Consider the following 20,036-nt stretch of genomic DNA (forward strand, 5'->3'; position numbering starts at 1 on the left):
TAAACACATTTTAATTTATTTCAACACCTTCATATATATTGATCCATTTCGCCTTCAAAAAATAAAACACTATTCCATTTTTGTTCATCCAAGAAAAAGTAAAGTAAACATGTGGCAAGATCAATGCAACTTTACTTGAATGTTGATCAAAGAAATAGACTTAATTCAAGATCTTGAATGAAGAAGCTTTAGTTATTTAGGTCATCCCCAGGCACCCTTTGTTGAAATGAAATATTTGAAACTTCTTGCCTCTGGATCTTAAAAAATTTTATTACACACTTCAGACTTTGGCCCCTTCGATGTCTTTCCGGTGTTGGGGGAGCCGGGAAGCACCTGAAAAGAAAACAGGGGAGTCAAGATCTGGGTTGAGAGGGTAGCTTAAAAAAGGAATCTCCACATATACAAAAACACAAACAAGAACTCATGGCTAACGTCTGAGGGTAAAAACAACTTAAGAAGAAACTACTCTTTTGATGTGTTAGGGTTAATTAGAGTAGAAAAGCAAACATCTGACAAGCAACACCTTTTCTGGAGTTTCAGACAAAAGCCTGTTAGCCTTGCTGTTTCGATCTCATGAGATTTTACAAGATTGACATACTGCATCCTGTTTTAATCAAAGATCAAAAGAAGAAATTTCAACATGAAGTTCGTTTCAGTTAGGCAGTTTATTCCCGGAGGTGATGCACCAACTGTCAACTAACTCAAACCTCAAAATACAAAATGGAAGCTAGAAAAATTAGATGACTATACTGAAGGCAACTGCAGACACTTAATGTAGTTATGAACAGATGATTAAAATTGAAATTCTTGCTCTTTTTTTTCTCAAATCTGCACATCATCGCAGTATATAGTCCATTTGTGACATGAAAGCATTATTGGACATTCAATAAACTTTATGGTTCAGTTTGGTAGAGAGGATGAAGAGGAAAGAAAACTTTTGATCTAAGGGCTGAGTTACAAAATAGTAAATGTGGTATGAAACCTAACCATTAGATTAACAAACAAAAAAATTCCTTCCTCCCTACCGAAGTAAAGCCAAATGAGACTGCCTCCAACTGACTCATTATTAACAGAGCCCAGCTCCATCACTTAGGTGTCCACACACATATAACACAACTGGCGAAAAAAGACAAGCAGAACCACTGAAATTTCAGCTGCAATGGAAAATATATTGGAAGAATAGCAACTGATACAAAATGCCTGTCTGTCTGTCTAACTGATATAGGCAACTTTCACGATTAACAAGGTTATCATCCCAAAAGCTTTAGAACAACTATCCCACTTCTTTGTCCCCAGTCACCATCAGTCAGTCAAGCCTATCCAATAAGACATGCAGAAATCAGGCATTTAACAATAGACACCGTCCACAAGAGCTAACAAAAACAGATTCACGGGCTATGGCACTGATGTCCTTCACCTAATCATTCCAAATACAGCTATATCGCTGCACTGACACAATCGATTCTGCTACAACATACGAATCATTACTCAATCTGCTCCTTTCGAATCCTAAATATAGTAGAAACTACTGAACATCAAATTACCTCAGACTCAACAAAATAAAAACAAAAACTAAGGATACATTAAACCCAGAAAAACCAAACCTTTGTCGCTTTCTGCATTTCATGAACCTTTAATGGAATCAACAAAACCACTGCTGAGAAGCCTCTCTACATACTTGCCAAGAATATCCACCTCCAAATTCACCTTTTGCCCAACTTCCTTTAAAGGAATCACCACTTTCTGTTGAGTATAAGCTACTAACATAAAATTGAAACAAAGTTCCTCTTCAAACACATCCACCACAGTCAAACTAGTTCCATCCACAGCTATGAACCCTTTGGGCACCACATATTTCAACAAACTCTTATCAACCTTAACCTTAATCCACAAGGAGTCCCCCTCCACCTCCTTCCCCACTATCTCCCCCGTCCCGTCCACATGTCCCTGCACGAAATGGCCCCCCATCCGGCCCGTGGGCTGTATAGCCCGCTCCAAATTCACCAATGACCCGGATTCCAATTCACTCAATGAAGTTTTCCTCAGGGTTTCAGGGGCCAACCCAACCATGAATTCTCCCAAACGAGTATCGAAATCCGTTACTGTTAGGCAAGTTCCGTTAACGGCAATGCTGTCACCAAGCTTGACATCTTCTACTATGGTTTTGGCGCGTATTTTGAGATCGAATCCGCCATGATCGGCCATACCCAGTTGCTTGATTTCACCCATTTCTTCGACGATGCCGGTGAAGAGGGAGCGGATCGTGGTGCTTTGGAAACATTGAGTTTTGGGTCTTAAATTGGATGGTTGATAGAAAAGAGAAAGAGAAGAGGGTTTTGAAATGGGGTTGAGTTTGAGGTGGGGTTTCAATGATGGAGTTCTGAGGAGGTTGAAGATTATTGGGTTTCTAGGAGAGGCTTTGGGGATTGTGGAGAAGGAATTCATAGATGTGGAAAGCGCCATATTTTTTGCCTCTTGTTGCTTCTCTGCTCTGTTCGTTGGTCAAGAAACAAGAAAAGAAAAGTAAAAGCGGGCTCACTTTGTCCGGATTCCAAAGTGGTCAAAACCTTAACCCGCTGTCGGAGTAGCTGTTTACACAGATTAATTTCAGTCTACGGGAGAAACCCCCGATTGCCTATTTGCATTAAAATATCCCATGAAAAATGAATGATTTTTTTTTCTTGTGAATAAAAATGAATTGAGTTGCTAATAAAAATAATAAAAATATACAGTGATAAAGGATCGCCTTGTCGGACACCCCTTGAAGGGAAAAAATTCTAAAAAAAAACCATTCCACAATATCTACGAACTACAGCTCCTCTAACTACAACTATCAAACCAATAATTTGTTCAAGAACATTAGCATATGGTAGTGTGTCATGTACGAATTCCCATCTCAGTCTATCATATGCCTTCTCCAGATCTATCTTTATCATCATCCATCAAGTCCTTCCCTACTTTTTTCTAAATAAGTGAATGACTTCTTGTGTGATTATAATATTATCAATAATTTGTCTTCTTGAGATAAAACTGGCTTGAGTCTCTGTTATCAACTGACTCATATAAGGTTTTAATTGATTGGTAATAACTTTCATCAAAACTTTAAAGGCCACCAGTCATAGATTTATTGGTCGAAAATGGGAAATGAACTTTGGGGATTTTACTTTGGAAATTAATGTAATTACCGACTTACAAAGTTTGGGTTCCACCTCTGCTCCTTCAAATACCTCTCTCACAAATCTTATGAGATCTTTGCCTACAATACTCCACTAAGATTGGAAAAAGAAAGTAGGAAAGTGTTAGGATAGTATTGAATTGTGATTTAATTAGGATAGTTTAATTCTAATTAAATTATATACCTTATAAATAGTCTTTAAATCTAGTTAAACTAGAATAACAATTCTTAATTCTATTAGGAGAAGATTCCTAATTATATTAGGATAATGTTATTGTATTTGGCACTATAAAAGGACCCTATGGGTTAAAGAATTATAATCACCTAGATTTAGAGAGAATGATTTAGGTATATGTGGGATAAGGGTTATGAGTTTAAGACTGGTTCTTGTAATCTCCTTATTTTTCTTTTAGTGAATTTTTCTCTGTTGTTGTGCTCGTGGACGTAGGTCATAAAGAGACCGAACCACGTAAATTCTTGTGTTCTTGTGGGTGTGCTTGATTTTTTTCTTTCTTTCTTTATTCTATTGATTGGGTTAGATCTTGGGCAATTCTTTAGAGACAATTTCGCAATTTCCCTACAAACTGGTATCAGAGCTTCAAGATCTTGAGTCAATCTGAATCTCGCTATGGCAACTTTGTCGACCAAGTATGAGATTGAAAATTTTAATGGAAGAAACGATTTCAGCCTGTGGAGTGTTAAGATACGCGCATTGCTAGTGCAAAAAGGACTGTTGAAGGCACTAAAGGGGAAAAGAGCATCTTCCCTCGAATTTATCTGATAGTGAGAAAGATGACCTTATGGAAAAAGCACATAGTGCTATTCTCCTTGCTTTGTCTGATGAGGTGCTAAGAGAAGTCACGGATGAAGAATCTGCTGCTGCAGTGTGGTTTAAACTCGAAAGTATTTATATGACCAAGTCCTTGACGAATCGGCTTTATATGAAGCAACGATTGTATACTCTCAAAATGAGTGAAGGTACGTCCGTTAATACCCAAATTGATGAATTTAATAGAGTTATTCTTGATTTAAAGAATATCGATGTTAAAATTGAGGATGAAGACTTAGCCCTAATTCTTTTATGTTCTTTGCCTCCATCGTATGAAAATTTCGTGGATACTATGCTTTACGGCCGAGACACTCTCACTTTCGAGGATGTAAGGGCATCTTTAAATTCCAAGGAATTAAAGAAGAAAGTTGGTGGTATTCGGAATGAAAATCAAGCAGAAGGTTTGGTTGTAAATAGAGGTAGAGGTAAAGAGAAAGGCTTAGACAGAAAAGGTAAATCTAGAGCAAAAGGGAAAACTTGCTGGAATTGTGGTCAGAAAGGGCATTTTCGTCAAGACTGTATCAAATTCAAGGATGATGAAAAGTTTAATAAGTCTGAGAATACTGCAAACGTGGTTGGAGATGACTTTGATACTTTTGAGGAAACTGATAATGTTCTTGCAATTACTAATTGTAACCTGATGGATACATGGATCTTGGATTCGGCTTGTTGCTTTCATATATGTCCTAGGCGTGATTGGTTTACAACTTATCAATCTGTTAATATGGGCACTGTACAATTAGGAGATGATTTCTCTCTCTCAGTTGTTGGAATTGGCACAATTAGAATCAAGATGTTTGATGGTATGGTAAGAACACTTGAGGTAAAACATGTCCCTGACATGAAAAAGAATTTAATATCCTTGAGTTTGTTAGATAAGAAGGGCTACAAATATAGTGGCCAAGATGGTGTCTTGAATGTATCTAAAGGAGCCTTAACTATCATGAAGGGCAAGTTATCCGGTGACCTTTATTGTCTAGTGGGAAACACGGTCATTGAAACTGTTTCTGTGGTCTCATCTAATGATCCTGAAGATGATGTAACACGTTTATGGAATATGAGATTTGGTCATATGAGCGAGAGAGGGATTAGAAAACTAAGTAAGCATAGTTTGCTGTGTGGTCAAAAGAGTGGAAAGCTAGATTTCTGTGAGCAACATAGAGTGAAATTTAGCACTAAAACTCATCAAACCAGGGGTACAGTAAACTACATCTATTTAGATTTGTGGGATCCTTCTCCGGTGGTATCAAAAGGTGGATCATTATACATGTGGATCTTTATTGATGATTTTTCAAGAAAGGTGTGGACGTATCTTCTAAAGGCTATGAGTGAAGTGTTAACCACCTTTTTGCATTGGAAGGTATTGATCGAGAAGCAGACTAAGAAAAGGATCGAGAGCTTTCGAACAAACAAAGGTTTGAAATTTTGCAAATGTGAGTTTGGTCTATTCTACAAGAATGAGAAAATCGTTAGACATCGCACTGTCGACAAAACACCATATCAAAACGATATTGTAGAATTGATGAAGAAAACACTTTTGGAGAGAGCAAAATACGTGTTCTCAAATGTTGGCCTAACCAAAGTATTTTGGACAGAAGCTATCAACAAGGCTTGTTACTTGGTAAATCGGTCTCCATCAACTGCAATTGAATTTAAGACTCCCAAGGAAGTTTGGTCTGGTAAGCCTGCTGATTATTTTATATTGAGAGTATTTGGTTGTCCTGTTCATGTTCATGTGAGTGATGGTAAACTTGAGTTGAGGGCGACAGAGTGCATATTCCTAGGCTATGCATATGGGGTGAAGGGTTATTGGTTGTGGTGTACTGATTGTAAGTTCCCCAAGTTTATGGTGAGTCGGGATGTTACCTTTGACAAGTCTGCATTACTTTGTGGGATAAAGTCTAGAATTGCAAACACATCAGACCAAGAAGTTGGCAAGCAGGTGGAGCTTGAAATCAATGCTCTTGTGACAGTGCGAGATGATAGTGAAATCCAGAAAGAATTGCAAGAGGTACAAGAATTGGTATCTCAACGAAGCATTACTTGTATTGATGGTGATTTTGATTCTTATGTTTTATTTGTGGAAGTAGAGATTGAAGAGCCTTACTTTTATCATGAGAAAATTATATATGTCGAGTCTTCTAAGAAGATTGAGTCTCTACACTGGGATCAAACATGGGAGCTTGTGAAAACACCTAAAGTTACTATTGAAGTTGGCTTAGTGTGTGAAGGAGGTGCAAACATTAGTCGTAATGTGGTTGGCTTCTCCAAATCAGATTTTGCTGGTGATCTAGATAGTAGAAGATCTCAAACGGGGTATGTGTTCACTCTCTCAGGATCTGCAATCAGTTGGAAAGCAGTTCTTCAATCAACCTTTGCTTTGTCTACAACTGAAGCTGAATATATGGCTGTGACCGAGGCAGTGAAGGAGGCTTTGTGGCTTAAAGGCTTGGTTAGTGATCTTGGTTTTGAACAAACACAAACAGTTGTGGTTTGTGATAGTCAAAGTGCTATACATTTGACTAAAAATCAGATGTTTCATGAGAGAACCAAACACATCCAAGTCAAGTGTAACTTCGTTCGAGAGATTATTTCTAAAGGTGGGATTGTAGTAAAGAAAATAGCTACAGATGAAAATCCGGCAGATATACTAACTAAGTCAGTTTCTGGGATAAAGTTAAAGCATTGCTTGGACTTGATCGATGTTCATAGTGCTTGAGGCCCTTTGGGGCATTGGTGGTGACGAGAGAGATTGGTTTGTAAGTGGAGCTTGGTGAATTCAAGCCTAAGGTGGAGATTTGTTAGGATAGTCTTGAATTGTGATTTAATTAGGATTGTTTAATTCTAATTAAATTAGTATACCTTATAAAATAGTCTTTAAATCTAGTTAAACTAGAATAACAATTCCTAATTCTATTAGGAGAAGATTTCTAATTATATTAGGATAAGGTTATTGTATTTGGCACTATAAAAGGACCCTATGGGTTAAAGAATTATAATCACCTAGATTTAGAGAGAATGATTTAGGTGTACGTGGGATAAAGGTTATAAGTTTGATACTGTTCTTGTAATTTCTTGATTTTTCTCTTAGTGGATTTTTCTCTGTTGCTGTGCCCGTGGACGTAGGTCATAAAGAGACCGAACCACGTAAATTCTTGTGTTCCTGTGGGTGTGCTTGATTTCTTTCTTTCTTTATTCTATTGGTTGGGTTAGATCTTGGGCAATTTTTTAGAGACAATTCCGCAATTTCCCTACAGAAAGCCATCTTTACCAGGTGCTTTAAGGGGCGTCATCTCAAAAAGAGCATCTTGCACTTCATGATCATCAACTAGTCTAACTAAACTTCCGAGAGAAATATTATCCAGTTGAGGAAATGCCCTGTGTATGGGAAATAATGGGAAAACGTTACCTTCCTTAGAGTATAAATTTTTGAAAAAACCGACTGCTTGAGTCTTTAATGCCTCTTGATCATCACAGATACCTCTCCTATTCAATGCCCGAATATGAAAATAATTTGTATTGCAATTCACCAAACTTTAACCAGTCTGATTTAGCTTTCTACATCCACAAAATCTCCTCTTGCCTCGATATCGTCTCATATTCCAATTATAGCTCAAATTCCAAATCTCTAAGGAATTTGGAATGTTTAGATTCAAGAGATCATTCAAACCCCCCCCAAGCCTTGCAAAAATTCATTTTTTCTTGAAGACGATGTTACCAAATATCGATTTATTCCATTCCTGGTCTTTAATTGCAAAGTTCCACATAGTCAATTGAATTCCATTCGAACCATCCCATGAGTTACTTACAAAAGATTTACAATCCCCATGAGTTAACCAAGCTACTTGAAATCGAAAGAAGCCATCCCCATGATTTAAAACTCTATCCTTTCAACAAATTAGTAATGGTCTATGATCAAAGCAGAACCTTGGCAAGTATTGAGTAGACGCTTGCAGAAACAACAAACACCATTACAGGTTATAGATGACTGTCTAATCTTTCAGCGACTAAACCTTGTCTCCAAATGAACTTTCGACCCTGAAAATCAACATCAGGGAAACCCACATCATTCATAAAATGTTGAAAAAAAACACAAGGTTGGCTACCTCTCGAATATCCCTTAACTTTTTCATGAGAGAATAAAAAAGCATTGAAATCTCCTGCTAGTAACTAAGGACCATCGATGATATATGCGGAAGTCGTCAATTCCTCCCATAACTAACGTCTGAGACTCGATATTCGATGATCATAAACAACCAAGAAACACCAAGAGACATTCGGCAAAATTTCCACTGACATATGAATACACATGGTTTTTAATGATAGAAGTTTACACCTCGTTCTTCCGCATAACCCAAATTCCTCCCGAAAAGCCTGCTGCCTCCATTTGATGTGATCTATCAAGCCCCATTTTATCAGTTATTTTGTCCGTTGAAGCCTCATTGATGCATGGCTCTAGTAAAATAAGAACATTGACTGCATGATGCTTTACTAAATCTTGCATCACCTGGGTGGACCTCTAATCATTTGCCCTCTGGCAGTTCCACACAAATATTCAAACAAACATTAAACACAAATATAAAAAATAGCTTACTGGCTAGCTCGACTATCATCAACCAACATTGATGCGTCATTTGACACAACATCCACTACATTATTATCTACTATCGTTCTTGGTTTTACCTCAAAGCTCATAGGGCATGAAATTTCTTCACCAAATAAAGTAGTAATTTGTCTATGTCGATCACTAGAAGCTGAAGATTTTCCCTTCGCCTTTTTCTTCAAGGAACACTTTGACCGAATTCTTTCTGTCTGGGGGTTTATCCCACTTACCATGAATTAACACACCCTCATCCTTTCAATGGATACATTCGAAGTGTCGTTTTGTAATGAAGCTCTAGACTTTAAATCTTTATTCGAACACTTCACCATTTAAAGTTTAGAGGGATCAAGTGTGGCTGCTAGCTGTAGATTACCCTCGTTCTCAACATTCTGATTAGAGTTCTCCCAATGCAATGTACTGCTCGGTCCCGCTTCTATGATAGCTTTCTCATTAGTACGGATGGGGTTCCTTTCAATAACGGAATCAAGATTTCGTATTGGGAAAATAAAATTAATATTTATAAAATAATTATATTAAAAATTCAATATTTATAAAGATAAAATTTTAAAAAAATAAAAATATATTATAAAAATTTAAATTTTTTTGAGAGACGGGAGCTCTTACTACTTCAAAATGTAGATCTGCCACCAAACCTAGGCGATTTCAACGTAGGCATTGAGCTAGAAATTTGAATGCACTGCCCCAAACCCTTTATACATTCAACTTTAACAATGTATTTTTTTAGGTAATATAATTACACTATGTTCAATGTATCCTCTTAATTAATTAAGAAAAACGGCTTTACGATTAGAACTTGATATTTTAATTTAAAAGTTTTTTTTAAAAAAATCAGATTTTATGGGACGAAAAAGAGATTTTTTTGTATATAATTCAAAATTATATGTATAAAAAAAATACATCTTCAATTAAAATTAATATCACTTAGTAACAACAATAAGGGAATAGGCAACAATCAAAGTACATATACAAGTTGATTTTCTTGATAAGAATAAAAGTTAAGGTTTAAATCTCTTTTTCTTTCCGTAGGCGTTTTATAGCAAATGAATAATTTAAACCTAACTCTCTCGAACAAGATGATACGTGCACTTTATCATCAAACACCACCAAACTCCTAATTATATGTTGTGTACAGTTGGTACTAATTTCATGAGCAATTAAAATATGTCATAAACACTGTTTATTACTATTAACGTACTCATTAGTCTTTTAATATCTTTTCTTAAGTTATTTGAATTTTCTTATCACAAACCTCGAGTGAATTAGATTAGATACTAGTAAAGAAGTAAGGATAGTTACTTAACCAAAGACGGATTAATTTAATTGGTTAGTTCATTCACTTTGGCAATAAAAACACATTGGCTTCTTAGATAGACAAAGCTACTCTCCAATGATATTTTTCTTCTTTCAACAGTCATATCCATTTTTTTCTAAATTTGCATAATCAAGATTTTTTATTATTGATAGATTTTTTTTTAATGTTAGGTGATTTACAAAAGTCTTGGAAATTTGAATTTTAAATAAGAGATTTGAACTTAAGTTTAATATAAAAATTGTATAATAAGAGCAGATATAATATATTTTGAGTAAAATACCTTGATCTCTATAAATTTTAATTGAAATTACATGTTTATTAATTTTTAAAATGAATACCCCGTTTCAAAAAGTTATTTTTTTCTGAATACGTATTTTCAGTCGTTGGTTAACTGTTAATATTTTCGTTAAGTTATTGACATAATAAGAGTAAAAAGATAATTTATCCTTATTAATTTTTATAATTATAATTATATAATTTTATTATTTTTTATTAATTAAAAAAAAAGGCTTCTCATTGGGGAGCACTCGTTGCTTCCCTTGGGGAGCTCGATCAGGGCTCCTTAAGTGAGCGGCGGGTTCCCCAAGGGGAGCCCGATTTGGGAGCCTGGGCTCCCTAAGGGAGCGGGGAAGCCCCAAATCTAGCTCTCCAAGGGAAGCACCGGTGCTTCCCTTATAAGGGGAGCATAGATAGGTGTTTTTTATTTTTTAAAAATATAAAAATAATTTTTTAAATTAATAAAAAAAGAAAAAATATTTTAATATTTTATTATTTTTATTAACAGTATTTGTAGATTTAAGATAAATTGTGTATTTTAAAAATTAATAAATTTTTATATAATTTCAATTAAAACTTAAAAAGATCAATATAATTTTTATGATTGATAGTTCCAAGTTAACTTCCCAATTGCGTCCGTTTAATTGCCGCTACGTTACAAACTTGCAAGGCTGCCAACAGGTGAAGGTGTACAGAAATTAATCATAAGCTAGATGTGGTCCGTCATTTGATCATCATATTAAAGATCAGAGGATAAAAACCCTTCTAATGGTCCCAAGTCCCAACATAAAAACCTGGGACCAACATAAACTTAGGTTAGGCACCCCAGGTATAGTTACACGCTATTAAAAACTCCCTCCGTTACTTGACCGACTCCTAAGTCCTCAAGTCTTCTTTTGAACAAAAACAGGGACTTTTTTCTTTCATTTTTCTACAATCACAAAACCCTCAATTGCCCAAAATTTTCCATGCTTTTAAAATCTCAAATTCCCATTTAAAGGGAGAAAACTCCGTTTTTAACAAAAAAAATCCTTTCTTTTTACTTATTTCCGTTTTTAAATCATTCAAATTTCGCATTGTAATATGTAATTCAAAATCCAATGGCGCCTAATTTCTTCTCATTTAAAGATCCATCGTCAATTAATCAGGGTTGTTGAAGCAAAATATAGTTTGTTTTTGTGTTTTGTAATTATGGAGAGAGAGAAATCATTCAAATACTACTCTCAAGAGCCCGATTCACCTCATACGTGGAACGCCGATTTCGGATTCACCAACGCAAGCGATCGGCGTTACGCGTTTTCGCGGCAGTCGTCGTTTCACCAATCGCAGAAAGATCCTCAAACGCCGAGGATTTCGAACTTCTCCAACGATTCAATGAAGCCTTTTCTATCGAGGACTGCTTCAAGCATCGACATACCCCCAGGGTTTTACTCTTTTGACGAAGTAAAAGAAGGGCTTTTGGAAGCTAAAAGATCGGCGGTGGCGGAGAAATTATCGGTTTTGGATTCGTTTTTGTGGATTTTTCGGGTTATAAGAACCGGTAACCGGCAAATGAAGAGGTTGCTAATTATGATTTCACTTAATGTGGCGTATTCTACTGCTGAGTTTGCGATTGGGCTCTTTACGGGCCGTATTGGTGAGTCTCTAATCTATTTTATGTTCGGTTTTCGAATTGTTATGCATTAATCTGCTTAGCTTTTTTTAAAAAAATTATTGTTGTTATTATTATAGTGATGATTGTAGTTTTAGCAATTCGTAATTAACTTTGGTATTTGTTTGTATAGGATTGAGGAGAGAATCATTTCTGGATGTATATGTTTGAAAGAATTTTGGTGGAATTTTTGTAAATATAAGTGAACATATCAAAATTAGTCTATAAAGTTGACTTGCTATTTCTATGTAATAACACAAGTTGCTTGCAAATTATCTGCTTTTGTCATTCTCACTTATGATTGTTGTTTGTAGTTCTGATATTTTTGCAATTGAACTAGGCCATTACTTTGATTCAAGTTTTTGTTTTATTTTAAATTTTGTGATTGAGTGTATGCTTAATGCTCGTATTTGCAGTGGTATTCCTGACAATTTGTAACCCTATTTATCAATACTCAATTTTTTTTTTGAACAATTTATACAGCTTTGAATTTTGATGTCGTTTTGATTTTTTAGAGAAGGGGAAAGGGTCACTTGAGAATATCACCTTGGGTTAAATTAAATTCCTTCTTGCTTTTAGTTTAGGATTCCTGTTTTTATAGTTAAAATTTACTCTGTTTTTTTTTATGTTGCTGTGCTGGTCTTTTCAGGTTTGGTATCTGATGCATTTCATTTGACGTTTGGCTGTGGGCTCTTGACATTTTCATTGTTTGCAATGGCTACTTCTCGAAGAAAGCCCGATCATGTTTATACTTACGGGTGAGATCATACAACAATTACCTGCATGAGATAAAGTTGGTATAATTTTGTTGTTACTACTTGGAGTGTCGAGTTGATTACTTTTTTTCCAGTCAGTTTTTACTTTTCTTGGTACTATTTTAACTTTAATTATTTGCCAACATATTTACATGAAATTTTGCCTCCGCTTGAGTTTATTTATTTTATCTAGAACATGATAACCTTGAATAAATACACTTAAACATGCACGCATATGCACCTGCCCTGCAGATTCATTTGCTGTTTTACAGTTGTGCTATTGTTTTCCATTGTTCCCTTAGTTATTTTGTGGCAAAAGGCATAGTTTAATTGGTAGCCATTATCTCTCCTCTAAAAAGGAGGTCTCAAATGCAGATCCTCCCTCTCCCAAATCAATTGTGCAATGACAAAGAAATTTTTTCTTTTTTAAGTTATTTTTTGGAAACTGGATGTATTGTTGTACATAATTGAGCCCTAATAGTTGTAATTTTTTCATCATCAGGTACCAAAGACTAGAAGTATTGTCTGCTTTCACCAATGCTGTAAGTACATGGATTTTTAACATTCTTTCTGTCAAAATGTCGTGTTTCAGTTGTAGTCTCTCAATTTGTCCAATGCTCATGTTATAGTTTCATTTTAATGAAGTTTGAAGTACAATGGACTGAGGACAAGGATGAGAAAAATTGTCCCTTAAAATTCAGCTGCTGAACATACTAGAGTTAGTCATGTTGGAAGAGACTTCTGATGGATTTCTGTGGCATTTAAATTTCGAAGTTTGAAATGCTAGGAGGACTAGAAATTTGTTGCTTTTATTTTAGATAATCCGTATAAAAGCTAGATAATATGTACTGTATTTTACTCAAAGCTTCACAGTTTAAAATGCCTGTAGATATAAAATATGGTCATTGCAGAATGCCCAAGAAGTAGCTCTTGCTAGACGAACAATTTGCATGTGAATCATATTGGATGAATATATCATGAAAATATATAGAAAAATTGTTATCTGTTTAGTCAAAAATAATACTAATGTTTTTGTATTTATCAATGAAATGTGAAATAGGTCAAATTTTTTGCAAAATGTTGCAAAATTGTTACTGTAGTACAAAGTTTTATGTCAATCAATGCTTTTAATAATGCTTCATGCGCTCAATATATTTAAATATCTTCAATACAAAAAGTGAAAAAATAAAAAAGAACGAATCATGTAATATTAAGAATCAATATGTGCAAAATTGGGAAACTACATGTAATGATAACTCATAATAAAAAAATGTATAGGAAATGATATATTTAATGAAAATAAAAGTGAAAAGAATAAATTGGATATATATATATATATAGATATATGTATGTATGTATGTATGTATGTATGTTACAGCTCTATTTCTTTTTTCCTCTTTTTGGGTTTAGATGTATTTTGTGGTTGTGTAGAAGTTAACTGTAATGATTTGCTATTTGAAAGTGTATAGACTTTCCTCTATCTCGGGGTTTAGTTCTACTGATTAATGCCAACTGTTCATTGACTATGATGATAAGGGAATAGAAAATCCTTGAAAGAATTTGTAAGGGATGCCAATTTTGTCTTAAAAAGTAATTGTTGGCTTGCTTTTTGTTTTTTATGATAAGGAAATAAAAAATCAATGAAAGAAATTGTAAGAATGCTAATTATGTCTTTAAAAGTAATTGCTGGCTTGCTTTGTTTTGTTTATCTGCTATCAAGTTTATGCAGATCTCATAATGTATTTGTGTTTTGTGTTCTCTTATGCTTTACATGTACTTCTAGTTCTTTGAAATATTTCAGCAATTTTATTATAAGTACATAAGATGGGTTAACATCTTGATATTCTTCATTCTGCTGCTTGTTTAGACAGCTGTTTCTATTGTTCATGTCATTCTCCTTAGCTGTGGAAGCACTTCATGCTTTCATCCAAGATGAATCAGAGCACAAGTAAGTCAACTTGCCTTTTATTGGTAGTACAGTAGTCAATACGTTGGCTGTTATCTAATCTAATTTATTAGTACACGATAGAACATAATTGAACATATTTACTAATTTTTGTTGCTTATAGGCATTATTTGATTGTTTCGGCGGTGACAAATCTATTGGTGAATCTTATTGGCGTTTGGTTCTTTAGAAATTATGCTCGAATCAATCTTGGTAAGTCAGATGCTGTGGTTATTGATTTTTGAGATGTTATATTTCAAATTAAAATGAATTGAGAATGCTTATGCAGTTATGAGGTTCATGGATGGACCAAAGAACGTAAGTCAGGGGGTCAATTCCCTTCTAGTTTTAGTTTAGAAAGATTGATCTAATAATATCTAATTGCTTTGAAATATATTTTAAGTGATAACTTTAGAAAAACCATCCATGATGAGGCTAGTGGTTTTGCTCTTTTGAGTAAGGGGATTGCACGAAGGGCTATTTGTTTTGGAGTTGATGAATGTGTAGACTGGTGACCTCAACTGGTGATAAATGGTTTATATATTTGATATAAATTTATGAACTATATATTAATAAAAAAAATGCCGGTTTGTGATGGTAGCTTCTGCTTCTAACTGCCTATGTTTGTACTATCTTTTTCATTCATTCATTTATTTTCCTAGCTAATATTGTGGCTTACATATTGTGGCAATAGATGCTTGATATGTCTAGGTGGTCTTTTAGCTTACCTGGATGATGATGTTGTTGTTGTTGTTTTTTTTTTTTTATGGTAGTATTTGATCATTTGTATTCTACGTTCCTGTGGTCTGTGAAAGTGTGCCACTGATGCAGCTATGTTATGTTTGAATCATGGCAATTTAGCTATGTTATGCTTGATATGTCTAGGTGCATTATAACAGCCTAGAGCTTCATAAGGTTATGATTGCCAGAATTTTGAACATGAGCTTGAGATCATGCATTATTCTTACATGAATATTTTTCTTGCAGTATACAGGAAACCTGAAGATATGAATTACCACTCAGTTTGCTTGCATGTTCTTGCAGATTCCATTCGCAGGTGAGATGTGCTCCTCTGTATCTACGGATGACTGCTCCTTCTTTCATCGTTTACTTCTGTCTTATGCTGCTGTGCATTTGTGTTTTCTCAGTGCAGGTTTGATATTGGCATCCTGGTTTCTGTCTCTTGGGTAATTTCTTGCTTCAATTTTAAATTAACTGCTACTGAATAAACAAGCCAAACGTCAACTCTCCTGCTCCTTCTTCCAACAAAAACTTGGCCTTTTCCTCCTCCTTTCTCCATTTTTGTTTTGTAATTTTTGTTCCCTTCTTGCAGGGTTAATAATGCTGAAGTTTTGTGTTTGGGATTAGTTTCGGGTGCAGTCTTCATGCTTGTCTTGCCTCTGTTTAAAGCAACTGCTGGTGTATTGCTTCAGACGGCACCACCTAATATTCCATCTTCAGCTTTGAGCAAATACTGGCGGCAGGTGTTTACCTTTGCCTTTGATATTGTTATGCAAAATTTGTGTCAACTTTATGCATCTTTCTTTTGTGAATTATAATTTTATTTTCTATATCGTTTAGATTACTTCTCATGAAGATGTTACAGAAGTTTCTCAAGCCCGGTTTTGGGAACTAGTGCCCGGTCATGTCGTTGGATCCATTTCACTTCAGGTATTCTACCGTAATATTCATCTCATCTGCTGTTCTTAAGGCAACAAATTATTGCTGCATGTTAATGTTGAATTTGTGGTTGACACTTGAGCAGATGAAGAAAGAGATGGATGATCGCCCAATACTGGAGTATGTGCATAGTTTGTACCATGAATTGGGAATACATGATTTGACAGTGCAAACTGATTACCTATGAACCACCTGCTGTTTTTTCTTCCTATATTTTGCTTTGATTTTAAGAGATTGGTGCTTGGAGTCACTTTGTCATCCTAAATGGAGACACTAGGAGTACAGGATATTTGAATCTGCTTCTTGGGTCAAATGACCATTCAGAGAATAATATTTTTTAGGAATTTATATTATTTTTCTCATTAACAAATGTAGTGGGCTTTCATGTGCTACATGTTTTTTCATATTCATTCTATATTCTGGTTTACTGTTGTTCGTAGCATCATTAATTTCCCATATGTTTCCTGATTAAACTCTTTAGCATTTATAGAATTTTTAATGTTAGGTAATTTACAAAGGCCTTGGAAATTGTGTAGTAAATTTTAAATAGCTCAATAATTTGAATTTGGCATACAATCATTAAAATAATTTAACAAAACAAGGAAAGATACTAGTTAGAAATTATAATTGATAGAATACGTAGATTATAATAACTAACAAAACATATTTAAAAAAAAAAAACAAAAAGGTGATAGGAGATTAATATTCTACTTGTGAGTTACAAGTTGTAACATGTAATGTAACTTGATTGCATTTTAAAGTCTTTAAAAGGTGGGAAGGAAAACAAAGAATGATTTGTTTTAAATCTGAAAAGGGTTTATTTCATGGCACCTTCAAGCAGGGGGAATTTTCTTAATGGTTTTGTAATTACTAATAAATAATAATTTTCATCTTTCGATGCAATAGAAGCGAGAGCGAACCATTTTTCAATGAACTGACCAAACAGTTTACTGAGAATAAAACAATATTGTAATCAAATTGGTAACACAAATTACACTTGGTTTTCATCATTTAAGAAAATCAATACAAGGAGACATATTTTTCACTAATTTAACATTTAATCAGATATAGACACGAATTACTCCATCGACAAAAAGACGAGTTGTAGAATTGTAGTTGAGCAGCAATGCAGAAAAGAATCAAACTGATCTTCAGCTCACATGGTTCATCTCCCGCTGAGATCAGAAATTGTACTGAACTGGCTTCCTGTGAGAGAGTAATCTGACTGGCTGAAAACTGGGGGCATTGCTGGCCATACAAATGAAGGCCTTTCATGTGGAACCTGAGGTGGATCCGCTTCCCCTGTAAGAACCGCCAAAACAGTTCTCATAGAAGGCCTGTAATGTGGGTTCGGATGGCAACAGGCTAAACCCAAGATAAGTGCAGACTCCACTTCTTTGTCCACAAAGTCTCCATCCAACTTGGAATCCACCGCATCAGTAATCCTTCCTCTCCTGTAAAATTCCCATAGCCAATTCACAATGCTATTGTTATAATTATTCAGCTCACTTTGATTACCAGGCTTTCTTCCACAGACAACTTCCAGGAGAAGAACACCGTATGAATAAACATCGGTCTCGACTGTCGCCCTGCTAATAAGAAAAGTTTCCGGGGCCATGTAACCTGGTGTGCCTGCAATTTCTATTGTTGAGTGGTGTGTCTTTTCTCTTTGCTGAATGGTTCTTGCCAATCCGAAATCCCCCAACCTAGCATTGAACTCTGAATCCAGCATTATGTTGCTAGATTTTATGTCCCGGTGAAGCACTCTCTTCTCACAGCCATTATGAAGATAGTCTAGTGCCTCTGCGACTCCTTTTATTATGATGAGCCTAGTTTCCCAGCTGAGTGTTGGTTGGTTTGATTCCTCTATGCCTGCTTTCTCATCATAGAATATGAATTTATCGAGGCTTCCATTTGGCATGTATTCATAAACAAGAAGGAGCTCACGGTTTTCGTAGCACCATCCGATCAGCTTCACAAGATTTTTGTGGTTGAGGTTTCCGATTGTTGTGACCTCGGCTATGAACTCTTGACTTCCTTGGTTTGATTTTTTGGAGACTCTTTTGACAGCTACCTCCTTTTCTTTCCAAATTCCCTTATAGACTGTCCCGAATCCACCTTTTCCAAGCTTGTTCTTGTGATTAAAATTGCCCGTTGCTCTTTTTAGTTCTTTCAACCGGAACCTTCTCGGCGCAGTGGAGCTCTTAATATGATCTTCTATATTTGGGTATGCCCCTTCCAGATCATCCTTTTTGAATCTCCCACTCCAGTACATGTAAAAAGCAAGCCCACTGATTAAAGCCAGAGAAATAACTGGAACAGCAATCCAAACCCACAACAAATTTGAATCCTCATCAACATCTAAACCCTGGAATTCCCAAGCTCTTACACAATTCAGTTGTGTGAAATTGCCAGTCGAAGCTGAGAATCCCACATAAACACTTTCCGGAAGATATGCTGAGAGGTCAAGAGGCACTGAAAATGCAGGACTCGTTGCGTTCACCGTTTCATTTCCTTCGGAAATAAAAACAGTCAAGTTTTTGCCATCATATTGAACAACTACCCGCACATCAACACCTACTGAAAGGTTAATATTATAGCTACTCAACGACTCTTGTAAAATTGAGTAACAACTATTGATATCCAAGCCTACGTGATTATCATCAAGATCTTCCTCATAGCTCTTCCTTGTGTCAAACTCCACGCCGACTATCCTGGCTTGAGAGGTTCCATTTGTGCTTGCGTTGACCATCCCGAGCCATTGCCCATAGCTATTCCCCGGAACACTCTTATCTGCAGTTAGTACAAAAGCCAAACCTTCCCCAACTTCTGGTGAGTCTTTGTTACTGATATTAATCACAAAAGTAGAATTGAAAGATGCTATTCCTTTCTTTTTGCTCCAGAGCCTGAACTTCTTTCCATAGTAGGCCCTTCCAGGTGTATTTGTAATGTCTCCGTTAAGGTCAGGTGTAACTTGCATCGCATCTCTGAATATAGTGGAATTCTCACTCAGATCGAGATCTTTTCTGTCTTCATCCTGGAAATCTGGAAAGTTAAAATAAAAGCACTGAACATTAGTGCAAGCAGCCCCAAAGAGGGCAATTAAAACTAATAAAAGCTTGACTACCGGCGAAGTGGCCATACTGCAACTGAATAAGGAAAGAACAGGGTTGATTTAACGAGATTCTCTTAATGCCTGGCAAAATAAGTTTGAGGCAGTGAAGAATAATGGAGGATTTTGTATTATGACTGGCGATATTTTGGTCACTCTGAGGGATGAAGTTGTTCATAGACGACAGAATCTTCGTCGAAACTTAATGTAACTTTTGGTCAAGGTAGAGACTTGAATCAGAAAGCCACATGGTAATCGTGTCTGAATGCTAAATTGGACAAGCAAAGACTTAATCTTCAAAGAAAAAAAAAAACCTTTGAATTAATTTGGGGTCTAAAAATAAGAAACCTTAAATGGGTTTGAAACCACCTCAATCATAAAGTTTGAATAAGTCTCTAAATTATTTTTAAAAATTTAAATAAATTTTTATTTTTTATTACATTTAATCAAGTTTTTATATTTTTGTTTTAAGTCAAATAAGTTTTTATAATTAATAATTAATTATTTGTCATTAACTAAAATACTATTTATCATTTTATATCTATATGATATTGACATGATGTTGATGTAAAAGATGAAAAATAACATATGATCTTGTTATCATGTCAAACTAATATATTATGTCATCATAAGTTATTATATATTAACATATCATATCATCATCAATTATGATATTT

General features: G+C 35.2%; 3 protein-coding genes across 7 annotated transcripts; 1 reads left to right on the forward strand and 2 right to left on the reverse strand.

Annotated features, from left to right (window-relative positions):
* Positions 1–2,694, reverse strand: LOC18599113 (riboflavin synthase). 4 transcript variants are annotated; one of them, XR_001928283.1, is made up of 3 exons: positions 1,605–2,694; positions 1,026–1,316; positions 1–333 (listed from the first exon to the last, which is right to left on the reverse strand). XR_001928283.1 is itself a non-coding variant. In XM_007028939.2 (2 exons), exon 1 carries the CDS (start codon positions 2,461–2,463, stop codon positions 1,624–1,626), a length of 840 nt encoding a protein of 279 aa, XP_007029001.2. In that variant the 5' UTR covers positions 2,464–2,692; the 3' UTR covers positions 1–333; positions 1,605–1,623. The 4 variants fall into 4 exon arrangements, 1 of the variants encoding a protein (XP_007029001.2); XR_001928282.1 differs by having other exon boundaries at positions 1,026–1,509; XR_001928281.1 differs by having other exon boundaries at positions 1,026–2,694.
* LOC18599114 (metal tolerance protein C2) lies at positions 11,050–16,674 on the forward strand. Its single transcript, XM_018120483.1, has 10 exons — positions 11,050–11,852; positions 12,517–12,625; positions 13,125–13,164; positions 14,494–14,570; positions 14,692–14,780; positions 15,555–15,624; positions 15,716–15,754; positions 15,901–16,051; positions 16,149–16,238; positions 16,333–16,674. Exons 1-10 carry the CDS (start codon positions 11,408–11,410, stop codon positions 16,432–16,434), a joined length of 1,212 nt encoding a protein of 403 aa, XP_017975972.1. The 5' UTR covers positions 11,050–11,407; the 3' UTR covers positions 16,435–16,674.
* On the reverse strand, positions 17,226–19,552 carry LOC18599115 (probable L-type lectin-domain containing receptor kinase S.5). 2 transcript variants are annotated; one of them, XM_018120552.1, is made up of 2 exons: positions 19,375–19,552; positions 17,226–19,292 (listed from the first exon to the last, which is right to left on the reverse strand). In XM_018120552.1, exons 1-2 carry the CDS (start codon positions 19,535–19,537, stop codon positions 17,413–17,415), a joined length of 2,043 nt encoding a protein of 680 aa, XP_017976041.1. In that variant the 5' UTR covers positions 19,538–19,552; the 3' UTR covers positions 17,226–17,412. The 2 variants fall into 2 exon arrangements, with proteins under 2 accessions (XP_017976041.1, XP_017976042.1); XM_018120553.1 differs by having other exon boundaries at positions 19,392–19,430.

The sequence above is a fragment of the Theobroma cacao genome, chromosome 5 (genome assembly GCF_000208745.1).
Source record: "Theobroma cacao cultivar B97-61/B2 chromosome 5, Criollo_cocoa_genome_V2, whole genome shotgun sequence".
In the NCBI taxonomy this organism is placed as follows: Eukaryota; Viridiplantae; Streptophyta; class Magnoliopsida; order Malvales; family Malvaceae; genus Theobroma; species Theobroma cacao.